General features: G+C 45.8%; 1 protein-coding gene across 4 annotated transcripts in view; it reads left to right on the plus strand.

Annotated features, from left to right (window-relative positions):
* The window catches only part of CPQ (carboxypeptidase Q), a 309733-nt gene that overhangs the window by 190228 nt on the left and 103376 nt on the right, over positions 1 to 16129 (plus strand). For all 4 annotated transcript variants that reach the window (XM_090040396.1, XM_090040394.1, XM_090040397.1 and 1 more), the window contains one exon: positions 7031 to 7142. In XM_090040396.1, coding sequence (XP_089896522.1) covers positions 7031 to 7142 — 112 coding nt within the window. The remainder of the gene's footprint in view (positions 1 to 7030; positions 7143 to 16129) is intronic.

The raw sequence follows: 16129 nt of genomic DNA on the forward strand, positions 1-16129 counted from the left end.
TTGGAGTCAGAAGCGGATTGGCAAAGTTCGCCAATGACACCAAACTTTGGAGCAAAGCATTCATGCCAGAAGATAGGCGGGTGATCCAGGCTGACCTGGACAAGCTCAGGAAATGGGTGGACAAAAACCTGATGGTGTTTAACACTGAAAAATGCAAGGTTCTCCACATTGGGGAAAAAAACCCTGCAGCATCCTTATAGGCTTGGCAGTGCTACATTGGATAGCACTACAGAAGAAAGAGACTTCATAGATTCATAGATTCATAGATGCTAGGGTCGGAAGGGACCTCAATAGATCATCGAGTCCGACCCCCTGCATAAGCAGGAAAGAGTGCTGGGCCTACATTACCCCAGCTAGATACACATCCAACCTTCTCTTGAATACCCCCAGGGTAGGGGAGAGCACCACCTCCCTTAGGGAGCCCGTTCCAGACCTTGGCCACTCGAACTGTGAAGAAGTTCCTCCTAATATCCAATCTAAATCTGCTCTCCTCTAGCTTGTGGCCATTATTTCTTGTAACCCCCGGGGGCGCCTTGGTGAATAAATACTCACCAATTCCCTTCTGTGCCCCCCTGACGAACTTATAGGCAGCCACCAGGTCACCTCTCAACCTTCTCTTGCGGAGGCTGAAAAGGTCCAGTTTCTCTAATCTCTCCTCGTAGGGCTTGGCCTGCAGGCCCTTAACCATACGAGTGGCCCTTCTCTGGACCCTCTCCAGGTTATCCGCATCCTTCTTGAAGTGCGGCGCCCAGAATTGCACGCAGTACTCCAGCTGCGGTCTGACCAGCGCCCGATAGAGGGGAAGTATCACCTCCTTGGACCTATTTGTCATGCATCTGCTGATGCACGATAAAGTGCCATTGGCTTTTCTGATGGTTTTGTCACACTGCCGACTCATGTTCATCTTGGAGTGCACTAGGACTCCAAGATCCCTTTCCACTTCCGTGCCACCCAGCAGGTCATTTCCTAGGCTGTAGGTGTGCTGGACATTTTTCCTCCCTAGATGCAGCACTTTGCATTTCTCCTTGTTGAACTGCATTCTGTTGTTTTCTGCCCACTTGTCTAACCTGTCCAGGTCTGCTTGCAGCTGCTCCCTGCCCTCCGGCGTGTCCACTTCACCCCATAGCTTAGTGTCATCTGCAAACTTGGACAGAGTACATTTCACCCCCTCGTCCAAGTCGCTGATGAAGACATTAAAGAGTATCGGTCCAAGCACCGAGCCCTGTGGGACCCCACTGCCCACACTCTTCCAGGTCGAAACCGACCCATCCACCACAACTCTCTGGGTGCGACCCTCCAGCCAATTCTCCACCCACCGGACTGTGCAGTCATCCAAGTCACAGCCCCTTAACTTGTTCACCAGTATGGGGTGGGATACCGTATCAAAGGCCTTCCTGAAGTCCAAGTATACGACATCCACCCCTCCTCCTGCGTCAAGGCGTTTTGTGACCTGGTCATAAAAAGAGACTAGATTGGTCAGGCACGATCTACCTGCCATGAACCCGTGCTGGTTTCCCCTCAGCATAATTTGTCCTGCCGGGCTCTCACAAATGTGAGCCTTGATGATTTTCTCAAAGATTTTGCCAAGGATGGAGGTGAGACTGACTGGCCTATAGTTACCCGGGTCCTCCTTCCTCCCCTTCTTGAAAATGGGAACCACATTGGCCCTTTTCCAGTCCTCCGGGACTTGACCCGTGCGCCACGAGCATTCAAATATTCCCGCCAGTGGCTCTGCAATGATGTCGGCCAGTGCCTTCAGTACCCTCGGATGGAGCTCATCCGGGCCTGCCGACTTAAAGGCATCCAGTTCCTCCAAGTGACCCTGCACCACCTCAGGGTCCACGCATGGAAGTCTGGTGCCTTGCTGCTGCCTCCCTACACTCCCAGTGAGAGACTTGTCATGCCTCTCGCTTAGGAACACTGAGGCGAAGAACTCGTTGAGGAGTTCAGCCTTGTCCCCTCTGTCCGTCACCAATTGTTTCTGCCCATTTAGCAGGGGTCCTATTCCTCCCTGGGCCTTCCTTTTACTCCCTATATATCTAAAAAACAATTTCTTATTGTCTTTTACTTGGGTTGCCATCCTCAGCTCCATGGTAGCTTTGGCCTGTCTAACTGCCTCCCTACAAGCACGAGCAGAAGAGGTATATTCCTCTTTGGTGATCTCTCCCTGTTTCCACTTTTTATGTGCTCCCCTATTGGCCCTTAGTCTGCCCTGGATTTCTCTGGTCAGCCAGGGAAGCCTCCTGGCCCCTTTCCCTCTTTTACCTCGCACGGGGATCGTCTCGCTTTGTGCTCGAAGGATAGCTTCCTTAAGGCACAGCCACCCTTCTTGGGCTCCCATCATTTCAAAACTACTACTCTGCAGTGCATCCTTCACTAATCGCCTGAGTTCGCTGAAATCAGCTTTCCTAAAGTCCAGCACGTTCACCCTACTGGTTACCTTACCCACTCGACGCCTTATGTTGAATTGTACTTTTAGGTGATCACTGTCCCCCAGATGGCTACCGATCTGTAGGTCCCCTACTATGTCATCCCCCGTTGCCAATACCAGATCCAGTAAGGCATTCCCCCTAGTGGGACCATGTACCTCCTGCGTCAGGTGGAGGTCCTGTACACAGGTTAGAAACCTGCGTGAGCGGTGGGACTTTGCTGTCTGTGTCTCCCAGCAGATGTCCGGGTAGTTTAGGTCCCCCATGACCACCGCCTCTTTAGCTTTTATGGTCTCTGAGAGTTGCCTCAGGAGCCCCAAATCTATTTCTTCCCCTTGATGTGGGGGTCTGTAGCAGACCCCTACCACCAAATCCTTTTCTCCTTGCCCTCCATGTAGCCTAACCCACAGTCCTTCTACTTCCTCATCCTTTGATTCTGTCTTGATGAGGGTTGATGTATATTGCTCCTTAACATAGAGCGCAACCCCTCCCCCCCTTTTCCCCACTCTGTCCTTTCTGTACAATCTATAGCCCTCAATATGTACCGCCCAGTCGTGGGATGGATCCCACCAGGTTTCCGTCAGCCCCACTAAGTCGTAGTCATTTAGTGCAACCAGGAGCGCTAGTTCATCCTGCTTGTTCCCCATGCTCCTAGCATTAGTATATAGGCACTTGAGCCCTGTGACTGGTGCTTTTGCTACCCCCTCGCTCCAAGTCCTAAACGGCTTTTTGTCTCTAACCTTCCCGTTCCTTACCTGTGCCGTATTGCTGTCCACCCCCTGTCTTTCACGTTCCCAAAGCTCTCTTTCTTCAGGCTGGGCTGTCCTTGTGGGTGCCACCTGGTTTGGTGGTCCACAGCCTCCCCCCCCCTCATCTTCCCCTCCCCCCGACGAGCCTAGTTTAAAGCCCGCCGGAGGAGATCCGCCAATGATGACTTGGGGGTCATCATTGACCACAAGATGAACATGAGCCTGCAATGCAATGCTGCGGCTAATAAAGCGACCAAAACGTTGGCTTGCATCCATAGATGCTTCTCGAGCAAATCCCAGGACGTCATTCTCCCCTTGTACTCGGCCTTGGTGAGGCCGCAGCTGGAGTACTGCGTCCAGTTTTGGGCTCCACAATTCAAAAAGGATGTGGGGAAGCTTGAGAGAGTCCAGAGGAGAGCCATGCGCATGATCAGAAGTCAGGAAAACAGATCTTACGATGATAGGCTGAGAGACATGGGACTCTTTAGCCTGGAAAAGTGCAGGCTCAGGCGTGATCTGATGTCCACCTGTAAGTTTATCAGGGGTGACCACCAGGATCTGGGGGAACGTTTGTTCACCAGAGCACCCCAAGGGATGACAAGGTCGAACGGTCACAAACTCCTGCAAGGCCATTTCAGGCTGGACTTAAGGAAGAATTTCTTTACTGTCTGAGTCCCCAAGGTCTGGAACAGCCTGCCAGCGGAGGTGGTTCAAGCACCTACATTGAACACCTTCAAGAGCAAATTGGATGCTTATCTTGCTGGGATCCTATGACCCCAGCTGACTTCCTGCCCTTTGTGCGGGGGGCTGGACTCGATGATCTTCCGAGGTCCCTTCCAGCCCTAATGTCTATGAAATCTGTGAAAGAAGCAGTTGTTCTTCCCTTGGCAGTCCAGGTAGATGACTTTAGGAACTTCTAGGAGCTCATGAGGAAGGTGGCTCAGATTGCAGATTCCAGTTGAGAAGAAGGGTGAAAAGCTCACATGCAGGATCATAGATATTTTGTACCAGCCTATCCCTAGAAAGCTTGTCTTTCTCATCAGTTACATCAGGGGTTTTCAACCTTTCTAAAGGGTACACTTCTATTGGGGCAGGGGGGTGTATAGCGGCAGCCAGATGCGGGGGTGGGGGTCAGCAGCAGCTGGAGGGTGGTAGATGGTGGTAGATGGTGGAGGCTGCGTGTGAGCATCTCCCCCTACTGCCCCCCCACATCCTGCCAGGTGGGCGTGGCTGTGCCGCCAACACAGGGGAGTTGCTGCCCTCCCTCCCAACTCTGATCCTGGAAGGCAGTGGTGCTGTGTCCCTGCCTGCCTGTGCATATCCCCAAACCCCTTTCCAAGTACCCCTGGTTGATAACCCCTGAGTTACACAATAGGTTTTTCATTAATGTTTGCAAAGCAGCCAACTGAAGCTCCATGTACACCTTCACCAAACATTACATCATCACACCGACATCTAGAGCAGACGGTGGATTTGGCAAAACAGTCCTTCAGACACTATTTGCATGGGACTATTGGAGTTGCATCCAAGTGGACTGGGCATTGGAGTTGCCTATAGTGGAATGTGCATTTGGACAAGAAGGAGAAAGAGAAGTTATTTACCAAGAGCTGTGTTGCTCATTCTGTATCCTGCCTTCTGTCCCCTCCTCAGAATTTTGAGTACTCTGGGAATTTACAGTAAGAAGCACATACTACCCTTTAGACCAGGGCTGTCAAATTCATCCTGGGCTCTGGGCTGGATCCAAACCATGGGCTACTTCTGAGCTGGATCCATGGTGCCAGCAGCAGCTGTGGTGAGCCTGGGGGCTGTGAAATGGATTTCTCCCCCCACCCCAGCCCTGTCTCACCACAAATGACCATGTCCGTTGAGGCCCAGGAACCCTGAATTCTGCAGCAGGGCCCACTAGCCAAGCCCACAACTTCCAGTTGCGTACTGCACTACCGGTGGGTTAGACAGAACAGTTCTAAAGGCTGGAGCCAGCCCATGGGCAGTATGTTTGTTCACCCTTGACATGTAGCATGAGGAGAGGAGAGGTGAGGCACGTGCGCTCTGTAGATACTGCTAGGATAAAAAAGTCTAAGTGCTTGAGGGAAAGGTGTATTCACCACAGGATGTGTGTTTGGACAGTAACCTTCATAGAACTCCAGTTGCTGGTCAGTAATTCTTTTTCACAAAGTCTGTACACTGGCAGTGATCTTTTTTTTTTCTTCTTTTTTTTTCTTTTTGCTTTCTTTGGTAGACAATATTTCTACATGTACATGTGCAGTGCAGTACCTAAATATGTCAGCTGACAACTTGTTTATATGAACTATTTCTTACTATTGTTTCTTGCTCAAAGTACAGTAACTTGTGTTTTAAGTAGAATAGTATGCATTTCATCTATAGTGTTTAGTCAGTTTGCAATATTTGGAATTACAATCCAGTAGAAATACATTCTATAGTTGTGTCTCAGAAGGGTATAGATAATATAACAATTTTTAATGACATTTTAAGTTTCTGTCCAAACCTTGAGGCTTCTATTGCCTGTCACAAGGATAGTTTAAAATAAATAACTATAAAATTGCTATGTTGTTGTTGCACGTATAAGCCAGGCATAGATATTACACTTTTACCTATATAAGTGATTGGAAACCTGTCTATACCTGTAACAGAACAGAAGTTTGGCACACAAAACTTATCTATACCCATAACAGAAGTTCAGCACACACTGGTTTAAAAATGGTGGAACCCGGTGTAAGATTTTTTTCCCTCACCAAAGGGCAAATATGCATTCTGTTCACTACTGTTCTAAACTATGCTGCTTACAGAAAACTACGTAACTTAGATCAATTCCACTTCAGGCTTTTTGAATGTCTGTACTTAATCAGAGAATCTAATAATAAAACCTGGGTCCATTGAGACATAACATAATGACTGTTCCCAGAGGTGATCCTAGCAGGGCATGGGGCCCAGGGCAAATCAGCCTGTGCGGGGCCCGACACAAAGAAGCCATCATGGGGGGGAGGTGGTGGGCATCTGGACATGAAGCCAGTGGTGGCACGGAGCCACCAGGACAAGGTGGACTCCAAAGGAAGGGCTGTGACAGCTCCTCCCAGCTCCTCCTGGGGTGGTTGTTCCTATTCACCCCCACTAGGGACGACCCTGACTTGAAAGACCTAACAACAGTCCAAGGACATATTAATAAGTTAGACATACTAAAATATGTTTAATGAAATGTTATGCTAAAAGGCTTTAAATTGATCACAGCAGGGGTCAGAAAGGATTTTTCCTTTCTTACAGCAAGGTACAATCTACAACTCATTTTTGAAGGGCTAAGTTTTTTACTTAAGCATTGGTTATTGGGCATTACTAGAGGCAAGACACTTCAGCTGATTGAAGTAAGGTCTGAATCAGCATGGGGGACAGTGCTGGGGGGGAATAAAGCATCTTCCTAGGGCTCTGGAGGTGAGAGTTCCAGCATTACTCTAGGGTCTTGCCAGAGACCACCTTCAACAGTCTCACCTGCATATAGGTACCTGATATTTGGGATGGGAAGCCAAGAATGGCCTGAAGTGATGCTGGCCCCTGTGTGCCATTGGATACAGGAAACTGTTGTGCCTCAGTCACACTATCCCAATGAGCCTTAGGACTTGTGCAGAACCTTGATTTGACTGAGTCAGTATGGTAGGGTCTCAGATTCTAGAGATGTGTTTGGAGAATAAAGGAATATGTTTAATATTTTCTTCCTTTGTGTTTTAAAACTGAAATGCAGAATTACAAAACATTTAAGCTGGTTGGGGCAAATCTACCCCTTGGATGCCTGTGAATATGAATTCGCATAAAGATGTCTTTTCTTTCTGATTGCCTTTTTAGGTCGTACTTGTCAGTGGACATCTGGACAGCTGGGATGTTGGACAAGGAGCCATGGATGATGGTGGTGGAGCATTTATATCATGGGAAGCATTATCTCTTATTAAGGATCTTGGTAAATATTTAGTCAAAGAAATATTCTAATATGTAAGGTTTCTAAGATGTTCAGTGTAATTTTTAAAAAAATAGAAGATAACATGTGCCTTTAATCTTCTCCATCCTGAGCGCACATATTCACCGTTCAAAGGAAATATTCCTCACTTTTACTTTTGCATCACCTTTTTCTTCACAGGACAGAATTAACCAGTTGCTTTCTAAAAATAAAGCATCTGCAGGATTATATAAAAAGAGAGTTTAACTATAGCTTTAATATGAGTGCAGATTTGGAAGACTGATTCAGAAATTAGTTTATTGATTTAAGACAGGGGTTTTCAACCTTTTTTGGTTAGTGTACCCCCTTACTGACTGATGAGTGAGGGGGTCCCCCATGCGCAGTGGCAAAAGCAAGCAGAAGCACCAGTGGCGAAACATGTTTGTGCTATCTCTTTAAACTCATCTTTATTTGTGCTACTGTAGCCATTCTTAGTGTAATTTCTTTTTGATTTTCAGGTCATTAACAAGTTCATGATGCAGCCCTAATTGTTTTTTTACTATGCTTCCTATCTTTTTTTCTCACAATTTCTATATTGCCATTCCTTATAGTGACCTTTATAGAGGATAAAATTGTTAGAATCACAGAATAGTAGTGTTGGAAGGGACCGGAGGAGTTCATCTAGTCCAAACCCTGCTCAAGGCCGGATTGTACCTGACAATCCCAGTTTCAGTCAAGCATGATAAATCTAACATGTTCTAACTCTTCTGTTAGGGGGTTAGTCACTCAAATATTACTATGAGAAATGCTGTAATTTGTCACAGATAAATTTTCTGTTTTTCCATATTTGAAACCCTTCTTTCTTATTCTCCTCGCCTCCAAATGATTGAATGCAAATGAACTAAAGCCAGTGACTAAAAATAATATAATTCATGGTTCTGGGGTCGGTCTTAAAAATATTTTTTAGTTTTATTTCTATAGGGGAATTTATCCTAATTTTAAAAAAAGCATTAATAATCTACCTTCTCCACCATCCCTACCCTAAAGAAAAAAGAAATAGTGTCTTACATTCAGTGACTTTGTTACCTTCAGAATAAACTGTTTGTGTCTCCTAAGGTCAAGTTCATGGTAGCACTATAATTTTTGTTTAGTAGCAGTTTTCATGAATGAATGAAATGCATCACTCATAACTTGTTCAAATATTTGATTTCCTCTAGTAGTAGCCTATGTGCTAATGTACAACCTGCAGTGAAGTCATATTTTCTCAGCTGGAAATTGTCAGAGCCTTCCTGATGCCTTCTGTTCTAGCTTACTGTTATGTTAAGGTTTTATTGTCACAGCAACACGTTGTAGGGACCTATGACTGGTCACCAAATCTAGTCCCCTGCTGTCTTGGGCAACTGTGTGATTTGATCCCTTTTGTAAACCAATCTCCTCATGGTGTTTTGTTAATACACTTTTTCCATCTTTGGGTGTCCTATGCAGAATATCCTACAAAAATGACAGCAAATGCTAATGCATGAGCTGTGTGGCAAATGAATGACATGGGTAGCTTTGTTCAGGGTGAACCACACAGCATATAGCTATGGGACAGTGGGTTCAAATAATGTTTGACCTCTGGAAATCTGGTTTCATATTGACCTTGGGTCCCAGGTGAAATAGATGTGTTGTAGTCAAAGATCATTTGTCCTCCCAGTAAAACTATTATGTAAGTTAGCTGGACTGTATATGTGGAGTAAGTTGTTTTGGGTCTTTCTTTCAATCTAGACAGATATATCTCCACATTGCACTGATGGCCTTTCTTAACATTATTTTCGTGTAAAACCTAGATTTCCCATAAAAATGCTGAAGTAAAACTGTATCGAAAGGAGGCAAACATTTTGGACCATGAGGTCCAAATGAGTGTGGCCATGCAGTAAGTATCTCACATTCAGCTGTTCTCCATGCTGCAGGGGAGTGACACTGGGGGGGAGCGGCAGTTTGACACCTGGATATCCAGGGGCCAAAAAAATCCACACAAAAATAGCAGAGTGGCACATGCAGGGGCAGCGTGCACCACTGAAAACAGGTGCCTGGCTGGCCAGAGCCACATTCCAGCTGCCAGCCAGGTTCTGAGTGGCAGGATCATCGCTGCTGCAGCCCCAGGAGGCCCCCAGGACCCAGGTATGGCTGCTGGGGCCAGCCCAGGTGCTGGCCCAGCATCCCCTACCCCACCCAGAGTAACCTGCCACATGCCAGAAGGCGCATGGCACAGGCATTTCCTGGGAACAACTAATGGCAGCACAAGGTATCCTGCTGGTGGTTTTCCCCAGGGAACCAAACATCCACGCTCATGTGGACACAGCCTGACTGTCTGGAATGATCTAATTGGGGATGGTCCTACTTTGAGCAGGGGTTTGGACTAGATGACCCCCCTCCCAACCCTAATTTTCTGTGATTCTAAGTTTAGACTAATAGTTGCATTATGTGCAATAGAGGTGTGCCACTCTGTTGATTCTGTTAAAATAAGAGGCTTTCCTTGACTCTGTTACAGTGCTGCTGAAGGAATGCCGATTTTCAGGCTTTTCAATTGAAAACCACACAATGCCTTGCCAAGCTACTTTTGTGGTCTCGCATCTGTTATTGCCACTAATTAATATTTTCACAGTATGGACTACAGATAGAAAGTGGTTGTATCTCAGATATTCTTCTGCTGTGCCTATTGTATTAAAAATAAGAAACCCATCTACTTAGCAGATATCACCCTATACTGACAGCTAACTGTTAAGAAATCTTTTTTTTTTCTTGTTAAGAATTGCGTTAGTTTTAATGATGTTAATTTTCTATTTCAAACTCTGGTGTTTCTTAAATTACCTAAAACTGCTTAATATTTTTGGAGAAGTAAGGGTTATTTGGTGATACCTTTTATTAGACTAACTGTACAGCTGGAAGAACTGTTGGGTAAGATTTAGGACAAGTGCCTTTGTGCAGGTCTGTGAAAGAATCACATACAGCCAGCCTAAGCTAAATGCCAGATAAAACATATATATATAAAAGTATAAAGTAGGCATGAATCCAGTAACCTCACAAACGTACTAATACATTGTGAACAATTTATTGATTTTATTTTAAATGATCTAGATTTGCAACAAATAATTGTGTGAGCATTTATAGCATATATCCTTCCTTTTAATGCAAAGTTACAAACCTGTCTGAATTGTTTCCTTGTAGTAACAATAGATTATTATAAGTATTTGAAAGTATTTTAAAAACAGGTGTCTATGAATCCCTTTATAAAGCATTTCCAAAGCATTTTACTTCAGCTGCAGGACATATGTATAGCCCCTGTGGTACTTCCTTCCTAAAATGCTTCAAAATTGCCATGTCTGCATGCAACCACTGCTCTCTAACCAGGGAGCAATACAGGAACCTGTAGCAAACTGCAGTTCCCCTCCCCATCCCTACAGGAGCTGTATCTCCCTTCCTGCCCCCTCTCTTACCACAAATCCCTCAAACGTCTCCTCACCTGTCCTACTTTCACAAGAGTGGAGAAGTAGAGGAAATGGGGTTGGAGAGCCCAGCACTAGTTGTGGTGGGCAGCTCCAAGTGCCAAATCTGCCTGGACCATGAAGCAGGACACAGTAGCTGGACAGTCTAGCAGGTTGACTAACAGCCTGCCACACTACCCACCCACTTTCCCTCCTTCCTCTGTGGAGGGGTGGGGATGGAAGAGAATAAAGCACTATGGGATTCTGGAGCAACTCTGGATTCCCTGTCTCCATATACACACAATGAGAAGGGAAATGCTTCAAAATAGTACCTCATTTCAAGAGATACTGTTTTTGCATACTTCAGCCACTTTTGGAATGTCTCACAGGGTGTTATGTTTGTACAGCTGGCTTTTTGAAGCATTTCAGTGTTTGAAATATTTCCATTGTTGCTTCTGTTTGTTCCCTTAGACATCCATAATCACCTTTACCATGGTATCTGAATGCCTCACTATCTTTAATGGATGTGCCCTCATAGCCTCTGTGGGTATAGGGGAGTTCTGTTATCCCCATGATGAAGATGAGGAGAAGTACTTTTTTCTCAGGTGGGAAAGCTTTGTCTAGTTGATCAGATGGGCATTTTTACATGTGCTCCAGGAGTGGGGGGAAATGCTTTAAATAGAGCAGCTTCAAGAGCCACTCCAATTAAAGTGCTTGCAACAGCTTGTGTATCAGTGTCCCTGTGCTTCATAATGGTGGGGGGGGTGCTTTAAGTAAAGCTCATTCAACAAGCTTTAATTAAAATGCCCCTGCTGCCATTTTGAAGTGTGCGGACCCTGGTACACGAGACATGGGGGCTGCTGGAATGCACTAATTAGCTCACTCCAACAGACTCAATTAATCGAGTCTGCTCTGGTGTGCTGTAATTATAGTGTGTCAGAGCAGCCTCCCTGCATATCTTCAGGCACCCATGGAGATTAAGTGACTTGAACAAGTCTGTGATGTAGCAGGGAACTGAACCTGAGTTCAGAAGGAACATACTTTAAAGTTGTATTGCATACTGTCTTATATATGAATGAGGGATTGCACATGGAAACAAAATATAATTGCTTGCAGTTATCTGTAGATAAACTAGTTAGAGTGATCAGCAGAGTCTTAATATATCTACATCGCTCTCCAGGTGTTATGCTATACTCTCGATATCACCCCAACTATTAGCAGTATTTGGGACTTGCAAACATTCACCCCCCCACCTCAAACCAATTAGTAACCACACGCAGATTTCAGGTTTCTTTGTATGACCAAGCCTCTGCCAGTATAGCTATGCCAGCATAGTGAAGTCAGCAGAACCCCTAATATAGATAGATATATGCTGACAAAATGAAGTTGTCTGCCAGCATAGCTATACCACCTCCTGGAGCAACATAAGGCAAGCCAGCAAAAGCAGCCTTTTTGTCAGCATTGCTGTGTCCATACAAGGGGCTTTGCCAGCAATAAGCATGCCAGCTAGGGAGTGTGAGTTTTCTTTTTTTTTCAGGCTCAGGCTGACATAGTTATGCCAGCAAAACTTTGTAGTGTAGACTAAGCATGAAGCTATCAAGTGCTGTTCCTTATCTTTTAGATTAACACTGAAGTTTAATGAAGCTTAAAGAAAATGAAATCAAAACTTTACATAGAACTGCTCAAGATCGTTATCACTGATTGAATAGTTCTCCACCAAGCTGCTTCATAGAACTTGGCAAAATAGGGCTGGAAGAGACCTCAATGCTCCCTGCTCATGGGAGCATCATTCCCATTTAAACTATTCTAATCAAATGTTTGTCTAACCTGTACTTTAAAAGTTCAGATGATGGAGATTGAAACCTCTCTAGATAACCTATTTTGGTATTAAACTACCCTAATACTTAAACAGCTCTTCCTTATAGCCCACCTAAATCTCTTGTTTCATTTTAAGACAGTTACTCCATGCCCTGCCCCCAATTGACACAGAGAACAAGTGATCTCTACTTTATAGCAACCTATTTTTTGGATTTGAAGACTTTTATGATGTCCTCTTTCCATTTTTTTTCTCCAGACTATAGAACCCCAGATCTTCTAGCCTTTCCTTGCATACTGTGTTTTCTAGACTTTAAATATATTTTTTGTTGCTTTCCTTTGCAGTCTTTTCTGTTCGTAGCTGTCTTCCTTAAAATATGGTACCTGAAATTGTGCCCAGGACTCCTGGTGAGGCCTCTGCTTGAATAGAGCAGAAGTCACTTGTGATTTGCACATGATGCTCCTACATCCTGGAATTTTTATATACTTTTTTTACAGCAGTGCTACATTGTTGACTTATATTCATCCTAAAGTCCACTAGAAGCCCCAGATTAGTGGCTGAAGAATAGCCAATGATTTTCCTAGTTTGTGTTCCTGCATTTGATGGTTTCATCCTAAATGCAGGACTTCGCATATATCTTTATTGAGTTTCATCTGATTTTATTTTAGACCATTTCTCCAAAGTACCAAGGTTATTTTGAATCCTACTTGTACCTTCTAGTGTGCCTACTATCTTACCCAGCTGGGTATCATCTGCATATTTTCTGAGTGTAAACTTAGTTCCATCTTCCAGGTTATTACTGAGGACACTGAGTAATACCAGACCCAGGAGCAACCCCTGGGAAACCTCACTTGCTACTAATTCCCAGTTACTCATTGAGCTATTGAGTAATATTGAACATGATTATCCAACTTTTATGCACACACCTTGTAGTAATTTTGTCTCTAACAGTGTTTCCCAAACTTTTGATACCGTGGTATACTTTTTTCGGGATTAAAATTGGTGGCATACTTCATGCTTATACCCAAAAAGGTGTGTGTATGTGTTTGTACACATTTTTTTTCAACACATAACATATTCCATTTTCTGCCAGAAGAATTGATACTGTTAAGAACTGACACCAAATAAATCTTTCTTTAAGCAAAGGCTTTGGCTCCATACCCCTGGTTGTCACCCTTCTTAGTCTTCATGGCACCCCCGCTGAAAATCACTGAGATTAGATCTAAATTCAGAAAAGATCTGGAGGGGAGACTTGAGACCAAAAAAGTTGAGAATCGCTGATCTAGCTGGTGCCACATAAGGTCAGCGGGGCAGAACCTCATCCTCCTTCCACTGTCTGCCCCCATTTATCCCCTGGTCTATATCTCAGGGGGCAGTGGGAACCCCCTGCTGCAGAGGACTGTTCCTGCAGGGTCTCACACATCAGTGAGCATCCTCCTGCTGTTCCTTGGAGTATGCAAAGAGTGGAGGGAATGAGCCAGGCTGCAAAGAACAGTTCCATGTGTGCATCTGCCTTCCTGCTCTCAGCAGAATGTGTTGTTGAGAGCATTTCTTTGAGGTGTTTTAACCCTTAGGTTCACTGCTTCCTTATGCTAGGGACAGACACTCAAAAAACCTGAGCCTGAGTTGACTCAATTTTAGCAGGTTAGTCTAACCTGGCTAGGTTGAACTGGTTTGCAACTGCACAGACATTCCCTCTTGACTGCTTGGCTCAGGATAGAAGCCGCGGGGAGGAGCACTAGAGCAGCTCCTCCTTCCCTTCGACAGTGCTGAGCTGAGGGGGAGGGGGAGGCATGGCCAGGGCCTGGCAGGACGCTCTGATGAGGGAGGGGTTTAAACTCCCACTCTGCCTGCACCATCCCAAGCTTTTCCCCACTTGCTGCTCAAGGGGTGAGAGTGTTGCCAGCCCCCAGCCCCAGGCTAGCACTTTGAAGCAAAGGGGGAAGGGGTGTGCAGTGCATGCATCTGCTGATGATACTGAGCTTTTTAATCTCCCTCTCCCTGCTTCTTCATACTGTCTGCAAACGTAGCCAGCGAGGAAGCCAGCAGAGGACCGATAACACAGCACATATCAGCCCATCAAGAAAACAAAAACTTCTCTCATTAGTTCCAGCTCTTCTTAAACAGCTTTTTCCAAGGAAGGAGCAGAGGGACATTACCAGCTGACCTGTTGATTAGCTCCAAAAATCCCTTAGCGGACACTGTTCTGTCTGCCTGTCCCAGTGAAATTGGAGGCATACACAGACACCTCTCAGAATTAGCTGGCATACCATTAGATGCCTAGGGTCCATGGGGCTAGGGTCTGTGCTGTGGGAGATGGGAGGGAGGGAAGGGGGAATCCCTGCTTGAGCAGCAAGTGGTGAGGGGCAGGAGGCAGGGGCAGAGGGAAGCCAGGCAGATACTGCTATGCCTACAGTCTCTGCTGGAGCCCTGGCTAGGGAGCAGAGGGGTGAGGCCAGCTGTGTTCTCTGGAGCAGACAGCCCAGGCCAGCCCAGGGCTAAAAAGCACCTGGGATGCTGGGGGACTCTGGTTTAACTTAAACCAGGAAGGGGTCTAGGACAGACATTGCATAAACTGGTTTGGCCCAAATCAGTTAAGTCTGATAGTATATTCAACCAGTTTCAGCTGCTTCCATAAGTAATGGCACAAGGGAGTCTTGGATGGTATCATGCAGGGCTGTCCCTAGTGGGGGGTGAATCGGGGCAACCATCCCAGGCCCCATGCCTTGGGGGGGCCCTGCAGAACTGGGCAGAGTGGCCACGGTGACTCTGTGCCACTGCCGCTGGCTTTGCATCCAGCTGCTCGCTACCCCTCCCACACCACTGGTGCCACCACTGATGGTGACAGCGGCTTCTTCACATCCAGGGTCCATGGTATTGGGGTGGGAGCAGGGCCCCACACGAGCTGATTTGCCCCAGGCCCTGCACCCTGCTCAGGTCGGTTCTAGTATTGATGCACAAATGCGGTTCATTTCGTTGGAGGCGCGCAGAGATCACAGACACACAAACATCAGCCGGCACAAAAGGATGTATTTGTTTGCAAACAAGGTCAGAGTGGGGCATTGATGCCCAAATCAGCTTCTGACAAACTAATTGTGTTTGCAAGCAGAATTTATCTTCTCTCTCCTGAGCACGTGTGCAGACACCGGAACTCTTACAGCTACTTCCGTTTCATACAAGCATACATGTAGTTACATCATTACATACATCCCATGTATAGTATAATTAGCTACTTAAGTATGTGGGGCGGAGAGGTAAATATGCAACAGTTCATTAATCAAAACTACAACAGTTCACCAAAAGTTCACCCCTCAAGGCCATGAATAGTTGAATTCCAGCTTCTGTAATCAGCATGAGAAAGACTGAGGCGGAACCGGGGGAGAAAGGAGCCTTGGGCAGTATTTCTTTCTTATCAGGTGCAAGATGCAAGCTGCGCATTTCTAACAGTATCATGCATAGCCACTTTTGAGTCCCCAGCCCAAATGGCAACCAGATGCTCATTTACAGCTGAGCTGGCTGGGGACATTGTTCACTGAAGGTCCGGTACAGGTCTTCGACTGATCCCTGGCTCAGCAGTGCAATGCTTTAACCCCCTTTCTTATAATTCCCCATACATATATTAAGTAATCTGTGAAAAATGAGCTGAGATTTACTGCAACACTTCATTTTGCCTTCAGTCAAAGATGCAGGGCTGAACTTGGCGGAATATGAGACACTGCCTGGTTCAA

Source organism: Crocodylus siamensis, chromosome 3 (assembly GCF_052110815.1).
Source record: "Crocodylus siamensis isolate JL-2025a chromosome 3, ASM5211081v1, whole genome shotgun sequence".
Taxonomy (NCBI): Eukaryota; Metazoa; Chordata; order Crocodylia; family Crocodylidae; genus Crocodylus; species Crocodylus siamensis.